General features: G+C 58.8%; 1 protein-coding gene across 7 annotated transcripts in view; it reads left to right on the plus strand.

Moving 5' to 3' along the window:
• SLC12A7 (solute carrier family 12 member 7) overlaps positions 1-13,763 on the plus strand; it is an 83,005-nt gene extending 69,242 nt beyond the window's left edge. For 4 of the 7 annotated variants that reach the window (XM_036308369.1, XM_036308374.1, XM_036308370.1 and 1 more), the window contains 12 exons: positions 199-297; positions 851-970; positions 1,841-1,945; positions 2,859-3,027; positions 4,975-5,170; positions 5,535-5,704; positions 5,922-6,053; positions 6,796-6,903; positions 7,295-7,473; positions 8,121-8,135; positions 11,014-11,147; positions 12,031-13,763. In XM_036308369.1, coding sequence (XP_036164262.1) covers positions 199-297; positions 851-970; positions 1,841-1,945; positions 2,859-3,027; positions 4,975-5,170; positions 5,535-5,704; positions 5,922-6,053; positions 6,796-6,903; positions 7,295-7,473; positions 8,121-8,135; positions 11,014-11,147; positions 12,031-12,122 — 1,519 coding nt within the window. In that variant the 3' untranslated portion in view covers positions 12,123-13,763. The remainder of the gene's footprint in view (positions 1-198; positions 298-850; positions 971-1,840; positions 1,946-2,858; positions 3,028-4,974; positions 5,171-5,534; positions 5,705-5,921; positions 6,054-6,795; positions 6,904-7,294; positions 7,474-8,120; positions 8,136-11,013; positions 11,148-12,030) is intronic. The other 3 variants (XM_036308371.1, XM_036308372.1, XM_036308373.1) reach the window with 2 other exon arrangements.
• The last annotated feature ends 1,409 nt before the right edge of the window (positions 13,764-15,172 follow it).

Below are 15,172 nucleotides of genomic sequence, written 5' to 3' on the forward strand. Positions count from 1 at the left end.
GGCCAGGGAGACCCGAAGGAGGGACAGTGATGTGGACAGTGGGACAAGGAAACCCCCCGCCCCCCTGCACTGGAAGAGCAGTGATGGGGACGAGGGCCTCATGGGAGGTGGTAGGCAGGGACTCCCGCAGGACAGAGCAGATGCTGAACCACCGTGGGACCTGGCTCGGCTCCTCTGATGCTGCTTCTTGGCCCCCAGGTTCTTCCTCATGTGCTACATGTTTGTGAACCTGGCGTGCGCGGTGCAGACCCTACTGCGCACCCCCAATTGGCGCCCACGCTTCAGATACTACCACTGGTAAGACTTCTGCCTGTAAGGCTTCGCTGGGAGGGGTGCACAGTGCATCTGCCAGGCCAGCTGCTGCCGGGCCCGGAGGCTGCGGGGCCCTGGTTGTTCTTCGTGGAAGCGTCCAGCCAGGCTGGTGAGGACGGCATGCCTGTTTGTCACCCGGGACGCCCACTGTGGGCAGCCCTTGTCTTCACTGTGGGACCCAGGCTGCTGGGTCTTGTGTTCCCTGGGTGTCAGGTGCTGGGTTTCAGAGAGCCTTGGGGAGCGAGTGGGCGTTCAGCACAGTTGAAGAGCCAGGGCTGCAACAGGTGTCATCAGGCCGTTCCAGCCCACAGAGCCCACTCAGGATGGAGGAGCCAGCTGCCAGGCATCCCTGCCATTTTGTAGGAGTAACTAAAAGAAAGGTTTCCATGAAGGGACTAGTCCTGTTTTTGAGGCAGCTGCTCAGATGCTAGTTGGGGCATGGGACAGGCCGTGTGTGAGATGTGGGGGTCGGGGTCCGGGCCGGGGCATGGACTCTGGTCCCCACTTGCAGCCATTGAATGACCACATACTCCCCCAGGACCCTGTCCTTCCTGGGCATGAGCCTGTGCCTGGCACTGATGTTCATCTGCTCCTGGTACTATGCCCTGTTCGCCATGCTCATCGCTGGCTGTATCTACAAGTACATCGAGTACCGAGGGTGAGCTCTGCGGGCCACACGGCCGCCGCGGTCACAGGGTCCCTGCCAACCGGGGCATGTTCTCAGAGTGGGGCCTCCCTGAGGGGGGGCGGGGGCATTGGACCGGAGGGTGCAGAGGGACCTGGGCAGGATCTCAGCTGCAGCCGTCATATCAGTGGACAGGTGGAGAGCTGCCATGTCTGCTGTTCTCAACTGATCCCATGTTGTGAGACACAACATTAGGTTTATCTGTGTCTATATATAAACGCCATGTTTTAGTGTGCTTTTTGGAAACAAAAATCCACCGGATGGCAGCACTGATGTGTGACAGGTTCCAACATTTCCAGAAACCACACTGTCAATAAAAAACAAAGCCGAGGGCAACCATAGTGCCCATAGGTTACCTGTATCTCAGAGCCTGTAGTTCCTCACTGGGCGGTTACCCAGCCGCCCTGGTCCCTGCGGGGTGGGGTGGGGCCTCTCAGGGAGGTGGGCCCTCTGGCCAGGTGGCAGGTGGGCGGCTGCCAGAAGCTCTGTCCCAGCTCTTGTGGTTTGGAAGGAGGGTCTGAGGCTCATGCTGGTGAAGCCCAATCTTTTGGAGCCAGCTCTGCCCAGGTCTCTGCCTGCCCATCAGCCCCTGCCCCACCTTCTCCTGCAGTTCCCCCAGTTGGCCCATCTGAGGTCCCTTACAGATGCCAGGGTCACCTCCCCCACCCCTTCCCGCCAGGGTGCCCCTCCCCCATGTCCTGCTCCTCCTGCTCTTGGCCTGCCTGCTAGCCCCTCCTCTGTCACAGAAGTGCAGAGACCCCAAGGCAGCTTTCTGGGCACCGCCCTGCAGGCACCTTCTGAGTGTGCTGTGGGGGGGCCTCACTGCCGCCCCTTCCTCCGCAGGGCTGAGAAGGAGTGGGGCGATGGCATCAGGGGGCTGTCGCTCAACGCTGCCCGCTACGCCCTGCTGCGTGTGGAACATGGCACCCCCCACACCAAGAACTGGAGGTGAGTGCTGGCGGCCCTGCCCTCTGATCCCATGGAGCACTTGTTTCCAAAGTCAGACTTAGAAACTGGTCCTCCTCTTGTTAGGGAATATGTATCAGAAGCTTCGAGTGCCTTCCCTCCATCCATGGGGTTGAGGGGGAGGGATGTGATCAGCTTGTGTCTGATCAGACATCTGGAGGGCGGTGCTGGCTCTAGGCTGGGCCTGAGCTGTGGGTGTGGGGAGTGGTTAGCTTTCCTAGGGGCACCCGGGATGGAGGACTTCAGCGTGCAACAGCTGGGCTGTGCCCTCTTCTCACTTCTGGGAAGGGAGTGGGGGAAGGAATTTAATCTGTACTGAAAGTCCTTGGTCTCCCCTCCTGTACTTACCTGAGGAGTTAACAGGCAGGGACAGGAGGTGCCCACTGGGGTTTTCAGCAGGAGCCTCAGGCTCAGGGGCCCCAGGCGGCATTTGACTATTCACCTGTCCCATCTGTTTACCTGTCCCAACTGCTCACCTATCCCACCTGTCCACCTGTCCCATCTGTCCACCTGTCCCACCTGTCCACCTGTCCACCTGTCCCATCTGTTCACCTGTCCCACCTGTCCCACCTGTCCCATCTGTCCACCTGTCCCAACTGCTCACCTATCCCACCTGTCCACCTGTCCCATCTGTCCACCTGTCCCACCTGTCCCACCTGTCCACCTGTCCCACCTGTTCACCTGTCCCACCTGTTCACCTGTCCCACCTATTCACCTATCCCACCTGTTCACCTGTCCCACCTGTCCCACCTGTCCACCTGTCCCACCTGTCCACTTATCCTATCTGTTCACCTATCCCGTCTGTTCACCTATTTCACTTGTCCTACCTGTCTCAACATGTCCACTGATGAGTGTGTGGTGGTGAGTTGCCACGGTAACTGCTATCCTTACACAGGCCCCAGGTGCTGGTGATGTTGAACCTGGACTCTGAACAGTGTGTGAAGCACCCCCGCCTGCTGTCCTTCACCACGCAGCTCAAGGCTGGCAAGGGCCTCACCATCGTGGGCTCTGTGCTGGAGGGGACCTACCTGGACAAGCATGTGGAGGCCCAGCAGGCTGAGGAGGTGGGTGGGCACAGACTTGAACTGGAAGACGGATGTGGGACCAGGGTGGCCTGTGAAGGGGGCGGAGGGGTGCGGGCAGGCCGTGTCTGTCTGGGCTGCAGGTGAAGGTCTCCGATCGCCGATGCCCCAGGCACAGTGTTGTGTGTTTTGCTATCACTGGTCTCAGAAAAGACAGTGGCCTTTGAGTTTGAAACATGGAAGACTGAAAACTGCTTAAGAAATGCCCCCAACATGCGCTGCTCTGAGACCTTAAGGAGACAGCCAGTGCAGGTGACGCTCAGGAGGCTGCAGGCCCGGCGGCGCCCAGGGCCGTTGAGCTCAAACCTCGGAAAGGTCTTGATGTTCCGATTTCTCTAGAGCCCTTGTGATGGCCCAGCTCCAATCCGTTTCCTTCCTCGTTGGAGGTCCCAGTCCTGCTGGGTTGCCTGCTCAGAGGCTCTGAGGTCTCAGCAAAGCCAAGGGAGGGAGTGACTCTAGCCCTTTGTATGAATGTCCTGCCTACAGTGGCTGTAACTCATCACACCTGAGGGGCTGACAACAGGTTTATCCTCGCTCTCTTCGGGCCGGAAGTCCAAAATCAAGGTGTTGCAGGGTCCTACCCCCTCCCAAGACTTCGAGGAGGACCCTTCCTGCCACCTTCAGCCCTGGAGGCTCCAGGTGTCCCTGGGCTTGTGGCCACATTCCTCACATTTCTGTTCCTGTCTTTCCTTCTGTGCATCTGTCTTTCCTCTTCTGTCTCTTATAAGGACACTTGTCACTGGATTCAAGGCCACCTGGATGATGCAGGATGGTCTCTTCATCGTAGGATTCTTACCTGCAAAGACCCTTTTTCCAGGGTCTTTGAATGTTTAAGGCCACATTCACAGGTCTTCAAGATTAGGATTCAGGCATATCTTTTTGGGGGCCACCATCAACCCACGATAGTCTGTCCTCTGAACCCCAAAATGCTCATCTCTCTTATGTGCAGAATACATTCATCTTACCCCAACACCCTCCCCAGCCTCTGCTCATTATCAGTTCAGCCCAGAATCCCATCTGGCTATCAGAGGTCCCGAATCTCATCTCCATCATTTTAATTGAGTATTGGTGCACCTCTGGGTATAGTTCATCCTGGGCTGAATTCCTCTGTCCACAGACCTCTGAGACTTAAGAAAACAAGTGATCTGTGTTCCAAAGTACAACGTGGGGCAGACCTGGGAGAGACATTCCCATTTTAGGAGGCAGACACGTGAGGAGTTTGAAATCCAGCGGTTGGACCCATTGGTCTCAGGGCCGGGAGTGCGTCTCTGTGGCTCATGGCTTGTGGCTCGTGGCTCTGCCTAAAGCAAGCCTGAGCCTGGCCTCTGTGGGCTGCTCAGCGTGGCCAGGAAGACCAGCATCTGCCCTTGGCATTGCTTTCATGGAAGACATGCTGTTGGTCACTGAGTTGGGCCTCCTCTGATATCGAGCTGGCTGGTCAGATGCCTGGTGACCGAGCAGACAGAAGCTGCACACGGCAGGGCGCCTGGTGGGCACCTGGTATTTCATCCTGAGCCTGTGGAGTACCGCATTTTTTCTTAGAAGAGTGGTTAGCTTTGACGTGGTCTAGTGAAGTTCTCAACAAACCAGGCGTTTAACCCCGGGCTCAACGTGTTCCAGTGAAATAGTGGGCCGTTTTGTGAGACATATAGATCATGTTGAAAGAACCACCTCAAGTTTTTTCCCCGCACTGACCATCCCTCCCCTCTCCCGCACATGCATGGCCGCAGGCACACACAGGCAGGGGGTCCCCTGGAGCATTGTCAGGTCCTAAATCTGGTACCACAGGCACCACCCACGCTGAGCCTGTGGCCTTACCTGAGACGGTGATGTCGGCGTGGGGTCCGCCCAGGCTGCCCTGGCCCCTTGTGGGCTGGCGCCCGGTCTGCGCCATGGGCACTATGGCACTGACTCCTGGCCTCTCCCCAGAACATCCGGTCCCTGATGGGCGTCGAGAAGACCAAAGGCTTCTGCCAGCTGGTTGTGTCCTCCAACCTGCGGGATGGCATGTCCCACCTGATCCAGTCGGCTGGCCTGGGGGGCATGAAGCACAACACGGTGCTCATGGCCTGGCCCGAGTCCTGGAAGGAGGAGGACAACCCTTTCTCCTGGAAGAACTTTGTTGGTGGGTAACGTCTCCCACAGTGTGTGGGTGTCAGGGTCAGCCTGCTCCCCGGAGGCCTGTTGGGGCCCCAGGCTGTAATATTTCACTTGAAAACATTTGAAAAGCAAATGGCCCTTTGAGCCACCCTCTCCCTTTCTCCCAACTATGCCCCCCAATTGGCCATCCCTGGGGAGGTACCTGGCTTGGCCGCCCACACCCCTGTGCCAGCTGCCAATCTGCTGATGGAGCAAGCGCTGCCTTTGGAGCCACCCCAAGTGTGGGCTTCGTGGGGACCCTGTGGCCGCCTCCGCTGGCTGGTGCCCAGCGTCTCCATGGCATGTGCAGTGCTGCCGAGACCCTGCTGACCCGTGTGCTGCCTCCACAGACACCGTTCGCGACACCACGGCCGCGCAGCAGGCCCTGCTGGTGGCCAAAAACGTGGACCTGTTTCCGCAAAACCAGGAACGCTTCAGTGATGGGCACATCGACGTGTGGTGGATCGTACACGACGGGGGCCTGCTCATGCTGCTGCCCTTCCTGCTGCGGCAGCACAAGGTGGGAGCGGGGGTCACGTGGGGTGGCTCACAGGTGGGGGTTGGGTCACAGGTGGGAGGTCAGGGGCCATTCATTGGTGGGGTGGGGGTTACACTGTCGGAGAGTGCCAGGGGGAGTCACATGAGGTGGGAGACTCTGGGTGGCCTGTGTCCCCCGAGGTGGGCAGTGGGGCCAGCGTGCCAGAAGCTGCCCTGAGTGCGGATGTCCGTCCCCCCAGGTGTGGAGGAAGTGCCGGATGCGCATCTTCACGGTCGCGCAGGTGGACGACAACAGCATCCAGATGAAGAAGGACCTGCAGACGTTCCTATACCACCTCCGGATCAGCGCGGAGGTGGAGGTGGTGGAGATGGTGAGGGCCTGGGCTCAGTGGCGGGGCTGCTGGCTGTGCTGTTTTGTTCACGTTCCCCAGGCCCTTTTCTGTTTCAGGGCCCCGTGCTGCACGCCCTCCTCTGGGATGTGACAGTTTCTTTTTTCCTTTGCAACCATGGCAGTTAGAGGGATTCGGGTGCTTTGTAAACTGTCCCCCAGGTTAGGTTTGCCTGATGTTTTCCCCATGGGCGGGCTGGGTTTTGTGTGAGAGGAAGACTCCCAGAGGTGGCCTGCCCTCTCTAGTTTGTCCTGTCAGGGGAATGTGACATTTTACCTGTCCCAGGTGATGAAGACAGAGAACTGTGAGGGCTGTTCACACACATGGGCGCTTACACAGTCTCATACTCTTCCTCACATGCTCACGTTCACCATCGTCATGTCCGTGCACACACACACACACACACACACACTCTCTCACTTACACACTTGTGCACATGCTCACCCACAGATGTGCTTACACACACTCACATGCTGATTCATATACATGCTCACTCGCACATGTACACCCACACGCACATGCTTACCCACACACGGGATCACACTTACATGCACTCACACGTGCACACACGCTCACTCTTACTGGGCTGGGGGCTCTGAGCCACAGAGGGAGGGGCCAGGCCACCTGCTGTTTCAGTGCCTGCTCCACCTGAAGCGATGATCTGTGGTGAGAGCATCGCGTTCTGTACACCCTGAGTTTACTGCTGTGTCCTGGGGCGTTCTAGGTTGAGAACGACATCTCCGCCTTCACCTATGAGAAGACGCTGGTCATGGAGCAGAGGAGCCAGATGCTGAAGCAGATGCAGCTGTCCAAGACGGAGCGGGAGAGGGAGGTGTGTGTGGGCCCAGAACCCTCAGTAGAGGGGGCCAGTCACATGGGTGCGGGTGCAGGACCCATTGTTCCTCCAGACCCCCCCGGGCTGTGGGGACCAGGGTCTTTGCGGTCACTTTGAGCCAGCTTTCCGAGCTGGGGCAGGAGGAGACGGTGAAGGAGGAGAGGGAAGTGATGAATTTGGCCTGGAAGCCCAGGCGGAGGGTGGGCTGGTGGGAGTGGGGGCATCACTAGGACCCCAACTGGGAGGCTGTCCGGGGGTCTCTGGTTTCAGTTGGGCACAAACCTTGGTTCCGTGGGCCAGCAGCTCCTCCCTTCCATGCTCACTCTTCCCCGGGAGGTTTGGAGACCTGCTGTGGTGAGTCCTGTTGCTGCCCCTGCCCTCCCTCCAGGCTCAGCTAATTCACGACCGGAACACCGCATCCCATTCTGTGGTGGCCACCAGGACCCGAGCCCCTTCCACGCCCGACAAAGTGCAGATGACCTGGACGAAGGAGAAGCTGATCGCCGAGAAGTTGAAGAACAAAGAGGCCAACATGTCCGGGTTCAAAGACCTCTTCAGCCTGAAGCCGTGAGTGGCAACCTGGGGTACCGGTGGCAGGTCCCACCTCCCTGTGTTGCCTGTGACCGGGCAGCGGGCACACAGCTGCAGGCTGGCAGGCCTGGAGGGCAGGGAACCAGCCCAGGGGCCGCAGTGTCCTCTCGGGGCTGGGTGGCTGGGCCCGGGCAGTGAGTCAGTCGTGGGGCTACTGACTGTTCTTGGTGAATCATACAGCAGCTAGAAGTGAGGGCTCCTGGACGGGTCAGAACTCCCAGCTTGAACCTGCTGATGATGCAGGTGCCTGTTAGGGACAGAGACCTGTCCCCCTGCCTTGGCTCCCACCTGTGGCGTTGAGCTGAGAACCGCCAGGGTTGGCAGAGATGCCCGTGGAGGACAGTGTGGCTGGGCCCCAGGAACGGGTCTGGGTTGCGTCATAGTCACATAGCCCCTGTGTCCCGGATTGGAGGGCAGAGCAGCGCCTCCCTGGGGTCGTTAGCGGAGGGCTAGACCTAAAGCCCGGGTGGTTGGGAAGGGCCTGCAGGCTTTCTAGGACCCTCGCAGAGAAGACCAAGGTAGGCCAGGAAAGGGCAGCCTGGGATGAGCCTACAGTTGTTTAAAAGTGTTTACCGTGATCACTGCTGAAGTAACATATTCTCTCTGTTTTCTCTTCCATGTAGAGAATGGGGAAACCTGTAAGTCACTCACTTGGTTTAGGGTATCTGTTAGCCTGCTTGCTTCGCATGCCTGACTCACGTACCCCGAGTAACCCGTGTGTGCGTGCTGTGCGTGCGTGCGTGTCCGTGTGCAGGCGGAGCTTGCTCACCGCTGCTGTAGCTTTCCGTTATTTCCTGTCTAATTGCTCTTCTCCATTCAGAGCGGCTCACGGCACATTCCTGACATTCATTCTCTAAATTCCGCAGAAGCGCAGAGATCTGGGCCGGTTGGTCCTGAGCCGGCTCCGAGCGGAAGCATGTGTCTTGGTAGCTGTTAGTTGATTCATCCACATCCCTAGATCAAGGCACTCAGATACCAAACCTCAGCTCTGTGGGGACAGGATTTCCTGTGCCCCCCACATCCGACGCCTTTTCACCCTGTGGGAAGCTGCTGTTCTCTAACGTCTGTGTGAAAAGGGATGTGGATGAATTCTCTGTACGGTCAGGGCAGGACTTAGTCCCACAGACAGGGGGCCGGGGCCAGGCTGGCCAGGGGGGAGGGAGGGCCCCCTGAAGCTGCTGTTGGTCCATCTGTCCGTCCCTCTTTTTCTGTTGTGTCCCTCGTTCCCTGGCTGCCCCAGGAGCTGTTGGGCTGTGTTCTCCTGCGGTGGCCCAGTCCAAGGCAGTGTTCACAGCAAACTCTGGGGTCTTGGGGGCTCCACTTCCTTTTTTGACCCCTAAACCTGAGTGAATTAGGTAACAGTGTTGGTTCATTAAGATCCCCCCCCTCCAAAGTCTATAAATTAAACAAACAAACAGGTAGATACAGGATAGGGTTCCTCCCTACAGCGCTGTGGAACCCTGGGCCTGCTGAGACCCCTGTGCGGCACCCGTGGGCTCAGGACAGGCTCCATGCACCCGAACCCCCAACCCCTGCCTGGAGCAGGGGTCAGAGTGGACCCCCATGGGGGCCTGGGGGCTCAGAAGAGAATGAACCAGGAAGAGGCCGCTTCCTGGGCAGAACTGAGCCTGTGGGTGTCCATTCCTCCAGGGCCGCACCCCTGCCCGGCCCTCCTCATGGTTAGGCTGGGAGAAGCTTCGGAAGGTGGGAGGTCAGCCCACCCTGACATGTGCGCGCCTTACGGTAGTGTCCCCAGGGCACGTGCACTTCGGGGTGGTTTGCTGGCTGTCCGGGGTCTGCAGTGCGTGTTGTTTCAGCGTTTCCCCAGTCCTCGCCGTGTTGCCACCAGGGACCAGAATCGCCATTTGACTTACCACCCCTGTCCCCCCCACCTACCCCCACCCTGGACTTAATTCCCAGCTTCTGAAACCCTGTTTCAAAAGCTCTTCTCCCTCAGACAGAATCGGTGTCTCTGATACCTTTCCGACTTTGTGGACTCCCAGACTCTTAGCTTCTGGGGACGTGAGGGCCACCCTGTCCCTGTTTGGGCCTTTGACCTGCACTAGGGTCACTTTGTTCTGGAGCCACGGGTCCTTCCAGACCCAAACCTCTGATTTTAAGATTATATGTGCTTTCAAACTCTCAGCCCTAAGAGACCCTTTAATACCTCACACATGCGTTTCTGGAATTGCAGCCCTCCCCAAGCACACTGGTAATTGTGGTCTCTCCGGGCACCTAATTCATGGTTGTTGTGATGAGAGGTCCCGGCTGTGCCTCGGACAGAGACCCGATCTCTAATTTTATCAGATGGAATTGGAGGGAGAAAATAAAGGGTCTGTGTCCCTGTTTTCCTGCTGGTAATAATTGGTGGTTATAATCAGGTTTATTGGGTTGAAGGGTTGAGTTGTTCAAAGAGTACGGCCTGGGCCTTTGTCCTGCAGGCCTTTTCCCGACCCCTCGTGTGCGGCCTCTGTCTGTCTGTCTGTCTGCCCGCCGTCCCTCTCGTGTCCCGGGCACAGTGCCCTTGTAGAAGGGCTGCAGCCAGACTGGATGTCCTGAGGCTGGCCACGGATCCCCCGTGTGTGACCCCAGAACTGTCCAGCACAGGAAGATGCAAATGCTTTGAGGTGGGCGGGCTCCAAAGACAGCTGCTCCCAAGTGCTCATTGGAGCAATCCCCTAGAGAGGGGACCCGTGGCCACCTGGCTGGGGACCCATGGGGGCCTGAGTGCCTGGCGAGCTGGAGGGTGTGGTCTGCAGTCTCCCTAGATGTGTGGAGTGTGGAGAGCTGGGTAGTGAGTGAGGCCCCGCGACACAGGGTCGTGGAGCGTTGGAAGCTCTTGTCCTTCAGACGGAGCCAAGAGCAGCAGCAGCCCAGGAGGACCCAGAGCAGGTTGGAGCTCACAGTGGCCGCATCCTTGGCCAGGATCTCAGGCGCTGGTACCGGACTTCAGACTGTAGTGGGGGTGGGAGCCAGGTGCGGGGGCCTGGCTTCTTCCCCTCTACCTCTGGGCTCCTCGGACCCCAGCCTGTGTCAGGATGTGAGAGGTTGGCGTGTGCACTGGGTTTAGCAAACTCACCTCAGGGTCGTGTTTAAAGCAAGGTTGGGCCGCCACGCCAGGGATGCCAGTGGACACAGTTCAGAGCCCCCGGATGTGTGAGCGCCTTTCTGCGCCCAGACAGCTAGCCCCCCCGAAGCATTTGTTTCCGCCTGTGTGGACAGCTGCTTGTAAACTAGACGCTCGGCAGCTTTAGTGAGCCTCAGTCTGAAGTGTCGGGAGGCCAAAGCCTTCTGGTTGCTGAGTGAATCCCCCTCCCTGCCCTCTATCCCCAAAAGGGTCCTCCGCCCGTGGACTCGCCGCCCATGCAGCCTCAGGGCTGTGAGTCCGTGCGAATCGGATTTGTTTCCACTCGGCCCTTTCTAATGCGAGCGAAGTGGGGCGGATGGGGGTTCAGACCTAGCCTGGTGCCCAGCATCGTGGGCGGGGGGTGCCGAGTGACCGCTGTCCTTTTGCAGGAACCAGTCCAACGTCAGGAGGATGCACACGGCTGTGAAGCTCAACGGTGTCGTCCTGAATAAGTCCCAGGATGCCCAGCTGGTCCTGCTGAACATGCCGGGGCCCCCCAAAAACCGGCAGGGGGATGAGAACTGTATCCTTTCCCAGTTGCCATCTTGGGGCAGGAGGCAGGTGGGGTGGGCTCTGGGCTCCGAGCACCGCCTGGCAGGCTCCTGTCCTGGTGTTTGCCTGAGGCCTGTCGGGCATCTCTGGGACGGACCAGGCCTGGGTGACGGGTTCACAGGCTCTGCCCAGGCTCAGCTCTGAGCCCCCTCAGCACCTTGCTGCCCTTTAAACACCTTTCTATCCATTGAGCCCTGTGTCCCCACATGGGCCCTTTGACCCCACATAGTTGATCGGGGTGTGCCAGCCACAGAGTGGGAGGTTGTGACCTCAGAGGTCACAGGCCAGCCCTGCCCCAAACTGGTCTGTTAGCCTCTAGATGCGTGTCAGCTGCCACAGGCTGCAGGCTGCCTAGGGGTGGGGCCTGGGACCATCCTCCCCGACCCTCCCCTGGGTGTGCAGGGGAAGAGGTGAGCAGGAGTCTGCAGCTTGGCTCTCAGGTTCAAGCTTCTTGCTGACCAGTTAGGGGTTTATGTCCTGGTGACCAGCATGTCCCGGTCTCTCTGGGTGTCTTGCTGGACAGTGGACACAGCTGTCAGGCACATCCCTCCTTGTGGGTCTGCACCCAGAGCCCCCGGGAGGGCAGGGGTCTCTTCTAGGTTCGCAGTTAGACCACCTGTGTCAGTGGAGGCCTCTTGTTGGGGTGGGGTCAGTGCCTCCAGCTGCATTCCTGGGACCCCTGCCTGCCCTGGGTGTCTTTCCCACCCCTACCCCCCAGCTTTCCCTGACTCTGTCCTCACCCTCTTTCTCAGACCGAATCCTAACAACAGAGGACCCTGAGTAAGTCCCTCTTCTCACGCTTTAGGCTACGTGTCCCATGGGATCAGCTATGGCCTTAACTCCGTCCACCCCAGATATGGAGTTCCTCGAGGTCCTGACCGAGGGGCTGAACAGGGTGCTCCTGGTCCGGGGCAGTGGCCGGGAGGTGATCACCATCTACTCCTAATGCTCCGGAAGCTCGCTGGGCAGGCACAGGGGTTGTGTCCAGCACAGACCACAGCCTGACCTGCCAGCGTGGCTTCCTACAGAAGTTTCTAGAATACCATCGGGCTCTCCTGTGCCAGCTGGGAGCCAGCGCATGACTGGAAAGGTTTCCTCGAGGCCGAGGGGAGATGAGATGCCCGTGGTGCTCCGGGTGCTCCTGCGGGAGGCTCCGAGTGCCTCGGGCCGGGCCGCCCCCCTGGTGAGGGCCAGGCACCGAGCCTCTGGATTCTAGAATTCATTCTCCTGGCCGTCCCGCCCGGGCTGGGGCTGTGTCACATTTCAGTTCTCCCCCATCCAGGACATTCATAAGAAGCCACACCTGGTCTGAAGTTGACCCTGGGGCCATTAGGGTCCGTGTATGAAGGCGAAAGGTCAGCCTGTGGCTAAGGGCTCAGTACAGGTTCTCCAGCAGCCCCCGATCTGTCTGTTCTGTTGGATGTCCTTGTCTGTTTCCATATGTAAGGCAGAGAGGCCAGCCGCCCACGCCCACATCCCTGGCTCTGCTGATGGCATTGGTCAGGTGCCCGTCTCGTTGGGGACCGCTGGTAAGGGAACGTGGTTGTGTGGGAACATGAGGTGGGTTGTCCAGCTGGGCTTGTGCCCCAGGAACCTCTGAGGGAAAGCACCCCGATGAGCCCTCTGAGCCCAGGTGTGCGCTGCTGGGAACTTCAGCCTCTCAGAAGCACTGGCGGCCCGGCCCTGTGGGCACATTTCTGAGACACGGAAACTGTAAAAGCCGAGTGTTCACACCTTCAGAACCGTGAGCACACCACACAGCTCAGCGTCTGACACACTTGCTCCTGTGGCCTCCATGTCCCCCCTCGGGCTCTGGGGAGGGGTACCTGCCGAGGCTGTGGGGGTCCTGGGGCGGGAAGGGCACATGCACTGAGTTGTCCGGCTGCAGCCTGGTCCCTCCACCGCACGGAGGGGTGGCGACAGCTGTGTTTAGGGCACTGACGCGGTACCTTTTAGCGATCCGTGGACTTCGCACTTTACCTTGTGGTCTTTCTGCTTGTGGTTGTGAACACGTGCACTGTAGATGCTGCAGTAATTTGTGCCTCACTCCCCCTGTGGCTTATTTATTTCTTTAAACACCTGGGCATTTCAATGCTGCGTGGTCCCAAGAGGTTGTCTCTATGAAAGGCCTGAAGGACCACGTCCTTGGCTCTCTCAGGCTTCCATAGGGTCCCAAGAGAATGGACCTGGGCCTGGATTTCACGTTGGGGCAAAGACTAAGCATTCATTTCTAGATGGTTCTGTGGAGCCATCGGGCAGCCTAGAGGGCCAGCATTGCCATCCGAGTGGCCACTGGCCAGAATGTGTGCCAAGTAGCTGCAGCCAGCGGGGGGTAGGGGTGGGGTTCAGACTTGGACCGTCCTGGTTCAGCATTGAGTTAAGCAAAACCGTCTCACTCACAGATGCCTGGTGAGGGGGCACGTGTCTGCCCCACCCGCCTGTCCTCGGTCTGTGAGCACCACCCAGCCTCCCCACACTGAGCTTTGTGTAACTGTAACCGCAGCCAGTTCAAGTGGATTTTGTTCTTTTTACAGGCTCCTTGTCTTTGTATGGTTTTTGTTAGAACAATAAAATCTATGTTGAAGAATCTGATGTGTCTCATTCAGCATAAAAATTAGATAATTGCAGACGATGCCCCCACGCCTCCCTTTCCTTGGAGGAGTTTGCTGACATTTCTGTCAGGACAGAATCAGCAAGTAAAACCTGTGACCAGAGGGACCCCTTATTCTAACACAGGATCACAGCCAGACCACGTCATGCCCACCAGGATAGGGGGGAGCCAAAGGGACAGGAAAACCGCCAGGTGGTGTGAGGTGTGGCTGCTGGAGAAACTGCTGAAGCTCCTAAAGTTGTTAACAGTCACTGTGACCCGCAATCCCGCTCCTGAGTGTATAGCCCAGAGGGATGTGTGTCCACAGACACTTGTGCGTGCTGGTCACACCAGCCAAAACGTGGGAACAGCCCGCATACCCATCCGTGGACAAGTGACTAAACAAAACATAAATGTATTCACTGGCGTCCAATTCAGTTGTTAAAGGGAACGGCGCTCTGACGTGTGCTACCCCACGGGTGAGCTGCGTGGCAGAAGCCAGCCTCGGATCACGGATGATCCCACTTACGTGAACTGCAGGATAGTGGGATGTGGGTTGGTGGTGAGGTAATGGGCTGGGGGAGGGGAAGGTGGCAGTGGGCATGGGGTTCTTTTTGGGGTGAAGGTGTTCTGAAGTCTCATGGTGAAGCGTGCACTGTCTGAATGTGAACACGATGCCATGTAGTGAGCAGGCGTGTGAAGCTGTTAACCGTGTCTCCTGGTGCCGTGGGAAGGGTGGACACAGGACTGCTGAGGGACCTAGAGTGCCCAGGTGTTCTTTGGTCTCTGCTAGGGACCTTCACATCCATGACCTGGAGCACAGGGGCCCGGCCTCCCGGGCAGGAGTGAGGGTGTCATGGGGGAGTTGAAGGGCCAGGCCCCCGGGTGCTGTCAGACTCGTGGGAAGACATGGTAGGGCCCTAGGGTCCCGACTTGGCCACGCACCTGAGGGCACCCACGCAGCGGGGTCTGCGGGGAAGCAGGTGTGGGCATAACCAGTGCAGCACAGGGTCCTCCGGGCCTCAGGCAGCGTGGCACCTTCGCCACTGGACAGCCCTGGGAAGGGGTGCAGATGCACCAGACACCAGAGCCCAAATGTGTGAAAGGCAAACAGACTGCCGAGATGCGACACTGTTGTGTGTCACCCACAGTGCCTGTGAGTGCCCCTGAGCCGCTGCGGCAGCACTCGGCCTCTCTGCGGCTCCACTGCACTCACCCCGGTGGACAGGCACCTCCTTGGTGGGCAGGCTGTCGGCACCTGGCCCAACCAGGTGCTGCTAGCTATGCCTGTCGCCGCCGAGGGACCCCTTCCACCCTGGGGGCTGCTTTCCTCGAGGTAGCCCAGCCTGGGCCGTGGACCCTGGTGCGGTTGGTCTCTGGGCCCCACTCAATGCCACCCGCCTCTC

The sequence above is a fragment of the Myotis myotis genome, unplaced genomic scaffold (assembly GCF_014108235.1).
Source record: "Myotis myotis isolate mMyoMyo1 unplaced genomic scaffold, mMyoMyo1.p scaffold_m19_p_5, whole genome shotgun sequence".
Taxonomy (NCBI): domain Eukaryota; kingdom Metazoa; phylum Chordata; class Mammalia; order Chiroptera; family Vespertilionidae; genus Myotis; species Myotis myotis.